The 18,628-nt window shown below is 30.3% G+C and overlaps 1 protein-coding gene across 1 annotated transcript; it reads right to left on the bottom strand.

Moving 5' to 3' along the window:
- Positions 1-2,670: 2,670 nt before the first annotated feature.
- LOC118032773 (uncharacterized) lies at positions 2,671-3,751 on the bottom strand. The gene has a single exon (XM_035037558.2). The coding sequence runs from the start codon at positions 3,480-3,482 to the stop codon at positions 2,853-2,855; it is 630 nt and encodes a 209-aa protein (XP_034893449.1). The 5' UTR covers positions 3,483-3,751; the 3' UTR covers positions 2,671-2,852.
- Positions 3,752-18,628: the final 14,877 nt, after the last annotated feature.

Below are 18,628 nucleotides of genomic sequence, written 5' to 3'. Positions count from 1 at the left end.
AAAGCTTTAATATGATGGTGTTCATGCTACAATTTGAGTCATTATAAGTGTTACAAACTTCTTCAAATTCTCTCAAATGTAAGTATGGATTTTCTATATCTAAGCCATAAAAAGAAGGTAAAAGTTGAATAATGTCTAGCTTAAAATTAAAATGAGATGCATCAGGAGGGAAAACTATGCATAAGGGGGCACTTGTTCTTGTGGGATTCATGTGGCCTCTAAGTGTTCTAACACGATTATTCTCATTATTCTCATTATGAAGCGACTGGTTATCTTCTTCGAGCATATTTTATGAAAATAATGAGGATACCTTACAAATTCTACCACTTAAGGTATGTGACCAAACTCTCATGCATGTGTAGGAAGAGAATAAAAGGAAGAAAAGGAAACAAAAAAAAACAAAAGTTAGATAAAATAAAAAGTGAAAAGACAAAATAAAAATATTATAATTGAATTTACCTCCCAGCAACGCCACCAAAAACTTGACACAACCAAAAGATTGATGTCTTTTCCCAAGTGCAGGAGTGTCAAAATAATAAATAACCCAGCAAGACCGAGGTCGAACCACAAGGAGGTTAACTATATAAATTATAAACAACAACACAACAACAACAATAATAATAACAACAACAATAACAATAATAAAATAATAGTAGTAGTAGTAGTAGTAGTAGTAGTAGTAGTAGTAGTAGTAGTAGTAGTATTAATAATAATACTAGTAGTAATAATAATAGTAGGAGGAGGACTTTGAGATGTAAGATTAATGTGAGGATTAAACAATGATAAAAACAAATGTCAAGGTTAGAGGATCCACTAATGGTACTTTAAACAAGTATAGTATAAACTCTTATTACTCAACTAGAAACCACACACAAATAAGGTTCTAATCGGATTATAAATTATTAACAAATATAAAACATGTTAGTATCAAGCATTAAAGTTCATGTTGAGTTTATACTATACTTATTCTTACACCATTAGTGTAACCCTTTCATCTTGACATAATAAATTTAGCTAAACATAATGAAAGAAAGAAACATAAATAAACAAGATAAAAACATAATTATATAAGTAAAGGAAAGGAAATGAAAAGTATAACAAGATATTAATAACATAAAACTTGAACATTACAAAATACAAAGAAAGAGAGCAATAGCATGATCTTGATCTGAACACCAAGATGCCTAAATGTATGGAAAATGCCTCCTTTTATAAACCAAAATTTGAAACTATTGATTTGATGAATAATTGTTGAGTGGGTGGCCACATCTTGACTTGGTGATAATCCTTATCTTCTTGTCTAAACAAAATGTCATTGCTAACATCGAAATTTGAACCAACTTTACTCATGAAAGTTCTAGGAAATTGTCTCAGCTTTTCTGGAAAAAAAAAATTGAGGTCATTTGGACTTCTAGAACTTGAGATATTGGTTAAACACTAAACAGTGTCTAAGCTGCAAGATAGATTCGGACTTCTCCGTTGTTGCTATAATTTGGACTTGAAAACGGCCTTTTTAAATCTTAGACTTCACATGAAAGTTTTAGGTCTATGTCTTATCTTTCCATCCATATAAAGCAGACCTAAATCTGAGATCTACAGCTCCATATATGACCCAATTACCAAGTAGTGTTTCAGTTTGGACTAAACCAGCATCACTTTTCTAAGTTTCACCCTCTCTTTATCTTCTCAATTTTAATAGTTGAATTCATCAATCAATCCTTTGATTTATGTGATAGGCCTACATTTAAGATGAACATTTACCATATATTAAGGTATCTTATAGTATCAGACATGTTATTATAAAACATGTTTTAGTTAAGGAGTTATTGATACTTCAAGTGCAAAATAATGATATAAAATCTTAATAAAAATACATTTTTAAGTACTAATCACCTTGATCAATGCAATCCAAGCAAATATAGGGTCGATTAACATGTACTAGAGCTTGGTTACATAGATTTATGTTTAATGGTTATAACTTTAAATCCAATTATTGAATTATACAAAAAAAAAAAATTAGAAGATTTTAAAGATCATGTTTTTTACATGGTTAAAATTTCATAACGATCAAACTTTGAAAAGGCCTTTTGATATGGCCTAGAAGTTATTGTACAAATTGAGCTTTATTTATTAAGACTTGAATTTTATTATCTTATTTTAAAAGTAATTTTAAACTAATTTATATTTGGGGTTTAATTTGATCTTAATATTCCAGTAAGATTTATTTTGTTGAAGTATAAATTTTTTTTATTTGTAAGTTAAAAAAAAAAAAAAAACCATTGATTTCATTAATAAAACATTAGGGAGGACTTCTTGCTTTTTTATTGAACTATTCAACCTTTATAACTTGGATTCTTGTTTTGATATTCAATTAGTACTATTGTTAAAATACTATTATACTTATAACTTTATTTGTATTAATTAAATACTATTTCGCATCTTAAAAGAATTATAGTTCAACGGTTCAATTTGTTAGTCCATTGATTCGGGCAGCCATATGAACCCATTGTTTTTCGCATCCCTCTTTACGAGGCGCTAATGTTTTCAGGTGTCGTTTGAAACCATTTGTTACGAGCAGCCATCAGATTCGCGATCCAATCAATCGGCTTTACTTTATTTAATATTTTTTAAATTACTTTTAATATATTAATATTAAAAATACAAAAAATCTGAAAAACATAATTCATAATCAACACCTATTTTTCTTCCTTGATTACTTCTTTCTTTCCAAAATTTACAGCCTAAACATCATTCATAATATGAACACACTTTTTTCCTACTGAAACGTGCGGTTAACCCTACAAACTCCGGGTTGCCCGAAACGTTTTATTCTCCTTTCTTTTGAGATATTTTCACAAAGCCGATAACTCGGGCTGCCACAGGAATCCAGAAATATCGGCCGGTACCGAGTTCTCGTCCGAATAATCAAACAACCCACCTAACGCCACAAAATCACCGTTATTATCACAATAATTATGATTTCCTTCCGTGTTACCAACGAGGCCAAACTCAAATGAGTCATAATTCGGTATCTCATCCTCAAACCCTAGCATCTCAACAAAACCAACAGTTCCAGGTCCCTCCTCCTCCGCTGACAAAACGGCGACCGCAGCGGCGTCTTTCTCCTCGCCAACAGCAAACGTCGGCGGCAAGCCAAGCTCGTCATCCGAGGCCTCTAGGAGGTAACCAAGGTCCGTTTGCGAACCACCAGAATCTGACGACATATCCGGAACCGAAACCCCTACGTGGATCTCCTCTTCAAAACTTTTTATAACCGACTCCAGCCCCTGAACGACTGGCTCATCCGATTCATCAAAGATGCTGAGAAAATCTTCACGGACCTCGACCAGTTCATCTCGGTCAGGTTTCAGAAGAGGCGAGTTAGCCTCCGAGTCAACCCGAGCTAGTTTAACCTCGGGAGAATCGGAACTCAGGACGCCCAACTCATCCCGGGTTCGTTTCTTTCTGTTTTCTTGATCCATAATAAGGTGTTAAACTATGTATAGGAAGGCAGACAAAGAAATCGAAAATCTAGAAGAGGAAGAATTATGTCACAAGTAGGACAACGTAGAGCTTGGTTATTGCAATAAAAATCTGAAGAGAACAGGACAGAAGAGACGTGTCTAAGAGAGAGAATGCGTGAGTGTTTAGCCGGCAAGAAGGTTTCTAGAGAGAGAATATACGGGGAGCGGGACGAGAGGTTAAGAGAAATGAGAAGGGTATATATAGCAGTAGAAGAAAGAAATTCGATTAAAACTATTATTGTTAGGAGAAGATAGTTAAAGGGCAGCGTGTAGGACGGGGGAAGTTTGGTTTTATTACCAATCGTCGTTTTTTAAAGTGTTTTTTATATTAAAATATTTTAAAATAATATTATTTTATTTTTTAAAAAATTATTTTTAAAATGAAAATATTAAAAATATAAAAAAAAGATATTAATTTTTAATAAAAAATTTAACTTTTGAAAAATACATGTTTTTAAATATTTTTTAATGAAATTCACATCATGGGGCCTCTGTCCTCTTTTTTTTTCTTCTTTTATGTGGTGGAATTTTGTGGATTTGCTTTTTCTCTGCATTTCTAACAATTAACTATATTTAAACTATGGCTTTCAAGTCCGATGGTTCCGGGCCCACCAAGGGGACCATGTGCGTGTGGGATTCGTGGGATCTTGTGGACTTGGGATTTTGTTTTGCTGCCTTTTTTGAATTTTTGAAGGTTTTCTTTAATTAGAGTTTTTACGTTCTTTTAGGTCAAGACTACCAATCCATGGTTTCATGTTTTTGGCTGACCATATCCTGTGGAGATAGTGGGTAGATATTCTTCAAGCAGTTTCGATATTTGGTGTTTTTGGACCAAATTCTAATTTGCCATTTTTGGATGGAAGAAGGTTGTTGGCCTCATTGGCAAATGATACCAAGGAAACAAAGCATATTACACTTAAACGTAATGTTATATAATTGTTTTAGCTTGATGAGTTAACTAAGTCACCCCTTAATTTATAACCTAGTTTGAGTCAATGAAAAAAATTCAATATTTTTGTTTATCAAAACAACAACGTTTTGATTTTTTATATAAATATCGATACCAATAAATTTTATTGACATCATTAGTCTCTCAAATTAAAAATAACTAATTAAATTTAAAAAATATCTATATTAATATAACCTATTAATATTATTAGTTTTCCAAACCAGGAATGACAAATCATGTTTTAGAAATGTCAATATTAATATAACTTATTGGTACTGTTAGTCTCCAAAACTAGGAACGACTAATCAAATTCAAAAAATATTAATAATAATGTAACTCATTGGTACCATTAATCTTCCAAACCGGGAATAATTAATCAAGTTTAAGAAATGCCGATACCAATATAACTTATTGGTATCTTTAGCTAATCAAGTTCATCATTATTGTTTTTTGTCCACTTTGTTAATGCCAATGTCAATGTACTCGTTGATGTCATTAACTTCATAACTTGGAACAACTAATTAAATTTAAGTAAATATCAACATTGATATTGGTATCAATAAATCATATTGATATCATTAGCTCCTAAATCACCTTAGACAGCTAATCAAATTCATATTTGTTTCCTATTCTTTCACCTTTTTTTATCGTTTTATACTTCACTCATGATTTGTACATTAAAGATAATTGCAAATAAAATGTTTTAAGCGATTCAAATAAAATATTGAGGTTTAGGACACTTACCTACTATATGTGATGTCCTAGTGATGTCCTAGCATCTACTTCACTTTATAGTCTTGCCGCTTAGGTGTCCCCTATCAAAACATGATCAATTCATCAATATCTATTCTTATAAACTCGGGAACTATAACTAAGTTCCATTATAACAATTTTCATCATAGTACATTCCACGTCATAAACTAAACATCTTTTATTTTTTTATAGCCACAACTTATGTTATTCTTCATGTAGTCTACTAACTTAATTTCTCAAAACACATATGTAACAACCCTAACTTTTAAAATAACTTTAACATGGATTCTAAAATAATAATAAGAAAATCCTAGGATTTTTTTTTTATATGAGTGGTACTAAGATATCGCCAATGTTGTTTCGTTTCTCATTAATAATATATTCAATCCATAGTCCAACATCCTGGACTTAAACAATCATCATTTAACCAATGCTTTTACACACTTTAATTTAATAAAATCTAAGAAAAGTTCATACAATTTAATTAAAGAAACAAATAATTAGTTACTTGCAACAATTGGGTTCATGCATCATATAACTTAGATAATAACATAAATCTATTACATAATAAAATAAAGTGCTACATAAATTTATACATACAAATCAAAATTAATGGTAAATACAATTCAAAAGGGAATTTCTCTATTAATTTATTACACACTAAGTAGACATACAAAAAAGACTAATTCATCAATTAGGAGATACGATGCTGAGATAAACCTGTACATTAATTTATAAAAGCATCATTAATTAAACAATTTAAGAAATTATACAACACATTATCAATTTTTTTTAAATAGGCAAATATCTAGGGTTCTAATTTCGTTAACCAAATTTCTATAATTGCCCATCTAGCAGGGTACCAATCCCAAACTAGAAAACTGGTTGTGCAAATCGCCCATTCTCGAGGTGCTAGTCTTAGCATTAGGAAGTTGGTCCAACCAATAGCTCATTCACAAGGCACTCGTTCCAAACTAAGGAACTAGTTCAACCAATATTCATATAACAAACATGAATAATAAAAATTTTGATATGCATTTTACAAGAACCTCAATCAAGAATTTATAAGAGATTTTAAAATAATTGTCTAAGGTACCAAGCATTTACCTGAAATTTGTGCTCTACTAGTCGTCCCCTGCTACTGTTTGGTGCTCACGGTCTTACTTATACTAACAAGTACAATTTATTAATTTCAAGTTTTATCCATACATACACACACTTTCCATTTTTCATTCCCTCAATAATTCAACATTTTTAACCAGGAACAACTCCAAACAAACAAGATTTAACAATTTAAAAATTTCAGATGGTTCAACATAATTAACTCATAACATTGTTCAGCATTTTAATTATAACTAAATTTATAGAACTCGGTCTTATACATGGTTTTTTTTCTTTGAAAAGTTTAAATATAAGTCTACAACTTTTATGAAAATGACTAAACCTAGTTTTGCCATCTACATGCCAAAATTCACAAATTACAATAGCATAAAAAATTACACTACTGATTTCAGTTTAGACCCTTCTTTGGTGTATATCCCATATCTAGTGTTTTGTCACTCCAATTTAAGCAAGGTAAGTTACGTTCAAAAGGTAACATCCATGTTTATAACTTTTATAATTGAAATTATCTTAAATTTTATCATCTTAGGGTCCTAATATTAGTGGAGAAACTAAGAGACAAGCTATCTAGTTTTTTATTTCTAAGTTTAACATCTACTTGTTTCCCCTGCATTTTTCTATCATTTTCAGCAACCATATACATATAATACATTCATATGTCATCATTTAACATAAATCTTAAACTCATTAATAATGCAACCATATTATTTGATAGTTTTACCCACATTTACCTCGTATTTTGTCTATGTTTTATTTATAAAATGCCTTGATATTTTTTTTTTATATATAAATATATTTTGAAGGCATTTTTGGATGTAAGATTCAAAAAGAAGTAAATTAAAAATAATTGACGGATTTGACCTTCGATCGATGTTTTGTGCAGAGCTTAAGCTTTAGAAGTCGAAATGAAGTGATTCCAGTGGAATTAAAAAGTTAACATCCATACCTTTATATACATATATGGCAAGAAAAATAATTAAAAAAAGCATAGAAATCGCAGCATTCAAAGTCAAATCTCGTATTATGCTAATGTTGACTTTCAGTCATTCCGACTTAAATATTTTGAGCTCCATAAATCCATTTATGCAAACTTAATTTTGTTGGATTCTTGACTCGAAAACTCATCAGCCTACCTAAATTTAGTAGAAACAAAGCTCATATAAGAGAGATATGATTTTTCTAAGATGACATATAAATTCTGCCAGCAGATAGATTTTGTAAAGAAATAAGTCCAAATTACATCTTAAAGCATCCAAACCAACATCCAAGTCTTTATTTTGGCAATTTAACTCCTCTAAGTCAAAAGTCAAAGCTTGAAGATTTTATGCAAGGCTATTTTTTTTTTTAGAAAAATAGTTATTGAACTATATAAACGTAAATTGTTTATTTAGGAAAGGACTCTTTTTGTAGAAAAGATATTAGGGTTTCCTAGGATATAAAAAGAAAGAGAGAAAGGAAAAGGGGGCAGCCAGCTAAGAGGGAAAAAATGCACCTTCCTCTAAAAAACTCAAAATCATGCATTCTTCTTTCTTTTTGATTAGTTGTTCAATAGACATGCAAGACTAAACTCTTTTTCTTGGTTGCAAGAACATAGAAACCTTCAATTTTTAAGAACTGTGAGATTTATTTTACCTTTTTTTTTTTAGTATATATTATGAATGAATATGTTTGTTCTCCTATGTTTATTGCCTATGATTGTTTATTTTAATTGCTAGAATGAGCTCTAAGTTATTATTGTGAAAAATCTATTGTTAAATTTGCTATCAAAACCAGAGGTGTGGTATATAAACTTGTGAAACAACTAAGTTTAATAATTATGGCAGATCTACGTTATTAATCTTAGGAAGAACATTCGAACAAATTAAACATGAACAACGAACAATTATGTTGTCTAGATTAATCAATTTATCTAGTTTTTAAGGCTGCCATTGAATTAAATTACTAGTGTGGCGAACACTATGGTTGTTTGATGGTTAGGATTAGTTATACAACAAATCTATTGACTAATCAACATAACAAAAGATAAATATTTAGAGTATAAATTGACGTTTCATTTTCATAATCAGTTTTGATTTCTGTAGGTGGACATTTACTTGTTATCAAGGTTTGTTTTCTTGATAAATTTTGGTTTTCTTTGATATAGCATTGATCGTTTCTTTTTGTATACTATAGCATATCATAGATAACTTCAAAACTCCTCAGTTGAATATCATATAGCATAAAAATCTGAACTAAACCTTTCTTATAGGATGAACCCCTTGTTTGCTCTATACTATCTTGTTTATTTAATCTAGGGTAATTGATTTGTGCAACCACAACATCACAACCATTAACCTCATCAAATTCATTCTCTAAAATAAAGAATCTCTCTACTAACCTAGCTTCCATTCATCACCTATATTAAATATCATCATTTCATCATCAAAACATAATTTCATATTCAACTTCATAAACCATAAACCTCTACCAAATACTCTAGTAGCTCAACCATTCAAGAAAAAACACAAAACAAATTAAAACAACTTATTAAGAGAATTTATTACATCCTAAAAAGAAGAAATTAAAGGATAAATCCCAAGATGAATCAAGTTTCTTTCACCCTCCTTTTCTCTTTTTATTTTAGTTATTTTTATTTTAGGCCATTTCAATACTATTTCATTTTAACAACATCACCCCATAACCATTTCATGAAACCTCCAATTTCACTTAAGAACACTAAATCCAAGAATTTAAAAATCAATTAAACTTCTTAATAACTTGTTCAAATAAGCTTAAAACATTTTATCAAGCAAAAATACACAATTCAAAAGCTAACTAGTCAAGATTTCTCCAAACTTTGTCCTTTTTTCCCTTCACCACCCTAACTTCCTCTCTTTAAATCCTTACTTTCTCTTCACTAAATCTTTCTAATTTTAAGTGATTAAGTGTTTATACTAACACAATCTCATACTTTTCCCTCTAATCTTTAGTTTTCCGTAGGTTTTGAAATGATTAAGCTTAAGATAAATGAAAAACTATCTCCCTCACCTTTTGTTTTTCTTTGTAATGGCCAGACACACACCTGTATTTATATATGGATTTTGTTAATTTCCACTATGTCCCTCCTTTACACCATTTTATGTTTCATGGATAATATTTCTTAGATTTCATCACCTGTTTATACTGAATTTAAGCTGGGTTATTTTTAATTTCATTGAATTATATCATAATACCTTTCATTCCTCATGGATCACTTCCATTTAATTTTAATTAGTGTTTTTGTATTTTTGGCCATTTTTTGTATTATTATTTTTAAAATTAGCATATAACCATTTTATTTCAATTTTCCAAAATCTATTATCATCCTTCTAGTGTGAATATTCAATTTATTTAACATAATTTTTGCTTCACTATTCTTATAGAATTTCTCCAAGGTTTACATCCCATCTCGGTCTACTTTTAAAATAACATACACGAAGTTTTAAATCTTTAAGAACTCATTTCAATCTATTCGATATCTCCATATTTATTTTCTAATTAACTCATTTTATTCCCGGGTTAATAAGTTTTTATTAATACTGAAAAGTTTAGGCTGGGGGTTTGCGAGATTAAAATGGTGAAATGATTATTTTATCCTTTTAGAAAGGAAAAAAAAACCCATATAACTAGCTAATGAGGGTAAAAGAATCTTTTTGCATAGATTTATCAGTCATTGTCATATTAACCGGGGATAAATCAATCTTTTAACATTTCAAAAGCATAGTGAAATAACTAAATTACCTTTAAAAGTAAAAACAAATTCAAAACTGACATCTAATGGCATTTTCATCTTTTTGTTTTTTAAAATACAATCAAATGACTAAATTACTCTTAAAACCAAAGTTTCTTTAACTTACATTTAGGAGCATTTTTGTTTTGGTAATATAGTTTTTTTTTTTATGATTATGTTTACTAAGGGGAGATTTGGCAATTTAATAAATATATATTATTTGAAAAAGTTTTTGATGCATGTGTTATGGTTGTACTTTTTAGACGTGCATGCAATATTGCCTTGACAACCAAAACCCCAACTTTTAGGGTGGCGTTCCAATTGCCTTGAAGACTCCTCTATCCTTTGGCGATATGTGTGATCATCAAACCTTTATTTTGGTGTCGATGACCTTTTTTTTTAATCTTTTTTCTCTCCTCTTCTGTTTACGTGTATGACTCTCCAAATTTTAAAAGAAGTCCTTCAATTTTTTTTCTTTATATTTGGTCCCTATTTTCTTTACAATTTGTTTTATATGGAATAATTAATAAATTGATTTTCTTTAATTTTATCCTCTAATTTTTTTATATGTTAAATTTGATCCTTGTTATTTTAATTGTTACTTATTTTATTTGAAATGATTTTTAAAATTAATTTTTTTGCGATCTCATCCTCTAGTGTTTTTTTTCTTATCAGATTTGATCCCCATTCTATTGATTGATAATTTTTTTTTTTCTAGTTTCATCCTTCAATATTAAATTGGTTGGGAAATTAAGTTTCTTCATTGAGTTTGAGCCTAGGATTTAAAAGGTTTCCAATTTAAGCAAGTAACCCAAGTTTAGGAAATTCACCAGGGTTTCGATGAGAATCAACAAGCATCATCAAATGATTCATTAGAGGTGCCGATTGGACCAATTACATGGTCAAGGGAAAAAAAAAAATAAAGAGACAATTAATGAATTTATTCAGGATATTTGGGTGAAGGCAAGTTTCAAGACTTCAATGCAAGATGAACAAACTTTAATTAATGTGATCCATGCAAATAAAAGAGATCCTTATTGGGCTTGAAACATTCAGCAGCCTTAGTAGCATATGTAGAGGCAATAACAACTTGGGCTTGAATGCCATCTTCCACTCATCCCCTAGATGGATTCAGATTTGATGATACCCGCTATGAAGAACAATTTTTGTAAAGATGGATGCGCCACTTAATAAATCTAGCATGTCGTCAAGCCAAGGGATAAGAGATTTGTACTTCACCATTTTATTAATTGCTCGGCTATTGACACACATCCTCCAAGTATTATTCTTCTTAGGTGTAAGTAAAACTAGCACAACATAAAAGGCTAAGACTTTCTTAGATGAAGCCACTGTCAAGCAATTATTGAATTTGTTGGTCGAGTTCCATATTTTTCATAGGGCTCATACGATAATGGGGTAGGTTCAACAGAGAAGAAACTTAGATTAGATCAATGGCATGTTGCACCTTTCGCATTGGTGGTAGCTACTTCAGCATCTCGTCAGGCCTAATTTCTTGGAATTTCTCTAGCATCTTTGTAAACTTGTTGGGGATAATACCATCATTTTGTTTAGCCTCTTGGTTCATTACCAACATCACTAGTTTTTCTTCTTTTAGAGCTTGAGTGAACTGTTGAATGGTTAGCACTAGATTAGCTTCTACTTTTTTGTTGTGCTTCAAATTCAAAAATTCACAAAGGACTTGTAACGAATTTCTTGTCGTTAAATTTAAAGGAGTAAGAATTGGCATACCTACCGTACAACACCTTTCTATTATAAATCCAAGGTCGACCCAATAACAAATGGAAGATGGTTATGGGAACCACATCAAACCAGGCCTCGTTCAAGTAGTTTTTTTTCCTAACACAAACCTCAATAAGCAACGATGCTTGACTAAGATGGGGTTGTCTTTATTAACCCCACTTACTCGATAAGGAGTACGCTGTTTTTCAACTTTCAAACCTAAACGCTTTACTGAATCACTAGAAATTACATTCATTCCACTCTTGTTTTCAATTATGACATTTAATGTGCGACCACCATGCTCCATACGAGTATGAAAAATATTGGTGCACCTCCAATCAGAATCACCTTGGACCTTTTTTTTAATGCCAGTCAAAACTCGGTAGATCACATAGCTAGGTAAGTCGGTAACTCCCAAGTGCTCTACATCTTTTCCCATCACTTTCTTCATCGTTTTTTTCCTTAACTCCCTCAAATGCATTAAGCATTCTAATTTCTTTTTCACACACAAATGCCAAAAATATTTCTATCACTGGACACACTACAACAAAGTGTCTAAACCCTTTACACTTATAACATTGTGGTCCGTTGCCTGTAAGCTTGGCCTTTTCTCTTTAGGTGTTGTGTAATCAACATCTCTTTTTGTAGCTCATTACATAAGCTCATGCAGTAACGAGCTAAGGTTTGTTACTTGTTTTCCACCACCTTGCTACGAATAGTCAATTCATGGAAACAATCTGTATACTGGTCGACAATCAACATCCCTTACCTTAGTTGTAGTATCTCTTCAAACATCATTTGCTCATAATCAATAGGCAATTATTTCTCCTCCAACCGCTCCTTCATTTCCTCCTAATTAGACACTAGCGCACATTGAGTACGACGTAATTATTCTTCCATGCTACCCCCACCAAGCTCGTGCATGTCCTTTTAATTTCATACGGATATAACAAACTTTTATATCCTCGAACACAGAGAACCAATCAAAATAATCCTCAATGGCCATCAACCAATCTTCAAAAGCATTAGAGTCCCACTTCCTAAAATACTTGGGACATCTACCTTCATTCCCTTGGTTAGCTCATCAAAAGGGTGATGGTTGAAGTCATGCCCTCTCTATCCCCTGGGAAATTCATGGCCACTTCGCTCAAAATATGCTCTACGATCACCAAATCCCTTGTTCCTCTCCTTGTATTCTTCATCCTCTTTGTCCCCTTCATTGCCATCTATTTCATTTTCCAGAGGAGGCCCATGCACCCGTCTATTGTGAGGTCCAAACTCATCTCGAGCTCGACGTTCATCTGTTGCATCTATCATATGATTAATTTGTTCCAAAACATATGTGAGTTGGGTGATCTATGCTTGTAGTTGGGTATGTCAATGTTCGGGTTTTGGTTATTCGATATATTGTAAGAATTACCACTGCGGGTTACAAGCATAAGACACTGAATTCCTTAAGGAAAGTAATATTGCTCTGATACCAAAATTGATGCAAACCTCTAAATCCAACCTCTTGTCAAATGCTAAGAGGGAAAGAAATACAAAACATAATCTCTCTGTCAATGGAATCTCTCAATTCTCAAATTCATCATTCAAGAAAAAATTGGTAACTACCTTTTTTTTTCTATCACTACCACTTTTAAAAGATTACATATGATGCTATAATTCAGGAAATAAACTAAAAAAAATTGCCAACATATCAACAAAATCTTACAAAAATAAATTAGGAAAGAATTTAACAACTTAGCAACAAAATTATGAAATCAATAAATAAGAATTGTAACAGCCAAATAAGTCTCTATCCTCAATGATTCAAGGAGTAGTTTCTGCTTGGAAACCGTGCTCTACATTTGCATCAATTTATCATGATAAAAATAGATGAAATCAACAATTTTTCTTCTTCTATATTATACCGAGATTTTAAAAAAACTCTCATTCTCTCTATTTTGCTCATTTCTTTGATAAAAAAATCATTTTTCATACATCAAAATTAAATCAAATAAATTCCTTTTTTATTAGATGTTATATAGACCATCAATATCCAACTGCTACATTTATTAAAAAAATGAAATTACTATTTTGTTTCAGCCTCTACGACGTAAGAAATACTAATCGAGCTAAGGCTGAAAAATGACGAGTAAGCATTTAGCAAATAAAGATGTGAAATTGGCTTAGACAAAAAAAAAAAAAAAAAAAAAAAAATCTTAGGTTGACTACAAGACAACTTGGATGCAGGTATCTTTCGGGTTTCAATTATTGGAATAACGTTTCATCCTTTCTTTAATGGGCCCTACTTTAGATTTGCTCGAACGAGGGCCCCACGTTTACGTTAACAACATTTTCGCGGTCCCTTCTTCGAGAAAAAGAAAGAATTGCCTGTCCCAAGTGGCCAAGTCCTAACCTAACTTGTCTCTCATCATCTCTTTTTTCAAATTCTATTAAAAGGTCGCTTCTTTTTATGAGATATTTTATAAAAAATATATTTTTATGTTTGTTTTAATTTTGTTTTAATTTTTTATGTTTATTTTTTATAAAATACTTTATAGTCAATTTTTAAATTTTATTTATTTACTGTAAAAAGAATTTACACATAAAATCTTATAAAAGTATTTTATGAATAATAATTTATTTAGAGCTAGTTTAATGTTATGATAATAGTTGTTTTTAAAAATATTTTTTATTTAAAAATATATTAAAATAATATATATATATATATATTTTATTTTTTAAAATATATTTTTTTACATTAATACATTAAAATAATATTAAAACACCAAAAAATAATTAATTTGAAGCAAAGAAAAAAATTAAAAAAAATTAATTTTTTTTTCAAAAATACATTTAAAATATAAAAAGAAATAGACTTTTAAAATGTTATTCAATTATTTTATCTATTATCTACTACTTATCATCACTACCATCTCCATAATTATTTTCTTTTTCATTACCATTTCTTGTTTTAATATCTTCTTTATCATCAACTTTATCTCTTCACAATTACACAATCTCTTTTTCACTACAACATTCTCTTTCATCATCTTCTCCATCGTAATGATCATTATTATCATCATTATCTCATCACCATCTTTTTCATCACCTATATCAAATCATCACTACCACTATTTCCTCATCAACCACTACTCTTTTTTTTTTTTTTTTTATCATTATCATAATCATCTCATTATTATTAAAAAAAAATTCATATATAAAATATTTTTCCATCTAAAAATTGAAAAATATCTTCAATGATAACATTTTACATATTTCACGAAAAAAAAACCTGCAGTTTTATTAAACTATAAATCGATGTCAATTAAAAAAAAAAAAAGTTAAGCCCAACTAAGTCACGTGTAAACGCTACAACTACTTTCGTGTTGTGAGCCGAATCTAGAAGCCGAGCTTTGCCAATTATACGACTGCATTTCAAAGCGGCGCCGACAGTGAAGTCTGGCTATTCACTAACCTCGAGAAGCCAGCTAAAGTCAATCACTGCGGCTCTTGTTCATGCAAAGCTCCAAGTCTACCGTAGATGCAGCCACGTGTTATTTCCGCCACCATAGCCAGACACAGAACCTATGAAGCGGATGAATTTATTAAAAAACTTATGTCCTGTCTCGAGAAATGAACACACACCACCGCCCCATGTTTTTGCGATGGTTAAAGTGAGTCATCAGATAAATATGAAAAATCTCACTTTCTCTATGGTTAAAGAAATACATCCATACGATTACAATTTATTAAGTATAAAGCTAAAAGGTATAGTATTTTCAATGTAAATATTTTTATTATATATCATCTCACAAATAATTGTAGATTGAAATAGTATATTTTTTTTAAAAAAATTAATTTAATCCTCAAACTATATATTTTTTACAATTGAGTCATTTTGAGCCAAAATTAGAATTTAATTGTATCTTTTTTGGGGGCGACAATTGAATTTAAAGAGAGGAAACTAAAGTTGAAATTATAGGTAAAATAGGTGGTATCTCTGCAATTTATTTAAAAAGTTTATTTTCACACACCATCTTTTTAAGTTATCAGGTAACCGGTCCTTATAATTTAAAATATATATATTTCAGTACCAAATTTTATTTTCCTAATTTTTAAGTCCTTTTTCAGTGGAGAAGAGAGACGGGGTCACTAGATTTTTAGAGAAAGAAAGTTGTTATTGATGAAGGTTTTGGCCACCAAAACGGTCTATATTTGTGTCAAATGGTTCCATATGATGAGTGTAGTTAATATTATGTGTTTTTTCCCCCTTGAAAACGCATAAAAAACACATTTGAGATTGTTTTGATTTATGTTTTGATGCAAGGTTTCTAGGGTGTTTCCTAAATGTTTTTGGTTAAAAATGAGTTTTCGGATAAAAAAACTAACCCCGTTATTCTAGTCACATCAGTAGCCGAAATCTAGAGACTTGTAGACAATTCAAAGTATTAGGGCTAATGACATGTTGTCCAGCCCATTCATTTAAATAAAAATTAAAGGTTGTGTGCAGGGGTCTGGATTTGTAGGCCCACATGCAAGCCCTTTCTCTATAGGTTAGGCGCATGACCTAGCCTCATTCTTCTTTTTCTTCTTCTTCTTTTTAAAATTTTTTTTTTCCATTTCTTTCTCTATCTCCTCCTATAAATTTGTGATTGGACCTCTATATTTTTATATTAGCCTTTCAAGTTCAAGTTCAAGTTCATTTTCTTTTGATTTTGTCTTTAATTTCATGATACCTATTTATTTTGTTTTAATTCATTTCTCAAATTTTCTTTTGTTTTCAATTACATCCTCTAATTTATTGTCTATTAGATTTGGTTCTTATTCTTTTGATTTTGCTTTTTATTCAAGATAATTTTAGAAGTTTTTATTCCTTTTCAATTTCACCCCTTCATTTTTTTTCTCCTCTCATATTTGATGCTCATTTTTTTTTTGTTAGTTTTTTAATTCAAGATTTGTTTTAAATTTTATCATTTAGCATTGAACTGGTTGACAAATAAAAAATTTAATTGAACCCAAGTTTTTTAATTTCACGGGTTATGAATTTAGAATATTAACCTAGGTTTAAAAGATTCTCTTGGATCGATTAGTATGAGTTTAAACATTAAATTTACCACTTTGTTTTCCCACAATGACTTTCATACTTGCCCTCTGATTAGTACTTAAAAGTGTATGTTTATCAAGGTTTTATATCATCATTTTGCACTTGAAGTATCAATAACTCCTTAACTAAAACATGTTTTATAATAACAAGTCTGATACTATAAGATACCTTAATATATAGTAAATGTTCATCTTAAATGTAGGCCTATCACATAAATCAAAGGATTGATTGATGAATTCAACTATTGAAATTGTGAAGATAAAGAGAGGGTGAAGCTTAGAAAAGAGATGTTGGTACAGTCCAAACTGGAACACTGTTCGGTAATTGGGTCATATCTCGAGTTCTAGATGTCCAAATGACCTTAATGTTTTAGATAGATTTAGTAAGACATAGGCCTACAACTTTCATATGGAGTCCAAGATTTAAAAAGACCATTTTCAAGTCCAAATTATAGCAACAACGGTGAAGTCTAAATCTGTTCTGCAGCCTGGACACTGTTAAGTAATCAACCCATATCTCGAGTTCTAGAAGTTCAAATGACCTTAATTTTTTTTGCCTGAAGAGCTGAGACAATTTCCTAGAACTTTCATGAGTAAAGGTGGTTCCAATTTTGACGTTAGCAATGACATTTTGATTAGGCAAGAAGATAAGGATTGTTACCAAGTAAATATATGACCACCCACTCAACAATTATTCATCAAATCAATAGTTCCAAATTTTAACCTATAAAAGGAGGCATTTGCCATACATTTAGACATCTTGGTGCTCAGATCAAGATCATGCTCTTGCTCTCTTTCTTTGTATTTTGTAATGTTTAAGTTTTATTTTATGTTATATTAATCTCTTGTTTATGCTTTTGATTTCCTTTCCTTTATTTATATAATTATGTTCTTATCTTGTTTATTTATGTTTCTTTCTTTCATTATGTTTAGCTAAATCTATTATGTCAAGGTGAAAAGGTTAAACTAATGGTGTAAGAATAAGTATAGTATAAACTCAACATGGACTTTAATGCTTGATACTAACATGTTTTATATTTATTATTTTGATCACTCTTAATACATTGCTTGTTAAATGGTTAATCTAGATTTGTGTTGAACAATCCTTGGTACAACAAATGCTTGACACTTTCATAGCCCAACCGTATGGTATAACCTACATCTGTGCTATGAAAGGAACTTGATTTGTTGTTAACATAAGTTATCACCATAAATACCTGATAATATTTATAGGTATTGACATTACTCGAATAAGATAATTAATGTAATCATGTTAACAATTATAATCTGATTGGAACCTCCTTTGTGTGTGGTTTCCAGTTGAGCAATAAGAGTTTATACTATACTTGTTTGAAGTACCATTAGTGGATCCTCTAACCTTGACATTATTTTTATTATTGTTTAATCCTCACATTAATTTTATATCTCAAAGTCCTCTTTTATTACTACTACTACTATTATTAATATCATTACTACTACTATTACTATTATTGTTATTATTAGTATTAATATTATTATTTTTATTATTAGTATTAGTATTACTATTATTATTGTTGTTGTTGTTGTTGTTGTTGTTGTTGTTTATTATTGTTATTGTGTTGTTATTTATAATTTATATAGTTAACCTCCCTGTGGTTTGACTCCGGTCTTGCCGGGTTATTTATTACTTCGACACTCCTACACTTGGGAGAAGACATCAAT

This window comes from Populus alba, chromosome 15 (genome assembly GCF_005239225.2).
Source record: "Populus alba chromosome 15, ASM523922v2, whole genome shotgun sequence".
Taxonomy (NCBI): domain Eukaryota; kingdom Viridiplantae; phylum Streptophyta; class Magnoliopsida; order Malpighiales; family Salicaceae; genus Populus; species Populus alba.
The sequence above is the reverse complement of the archived record's forward strand: the minus strand, read 5'-3'. Positions and strand labels throughout refer to the sequence as shown.

Coding starts and splice junctions, on each gene's coding strand:
- LOC118032773 (XM_035037558.2), bottom strand. CDS start 3,482: ATGGATCAAGAAAACAGAAAGAAACGAACCCGGGATGAGTTGGGCGTC.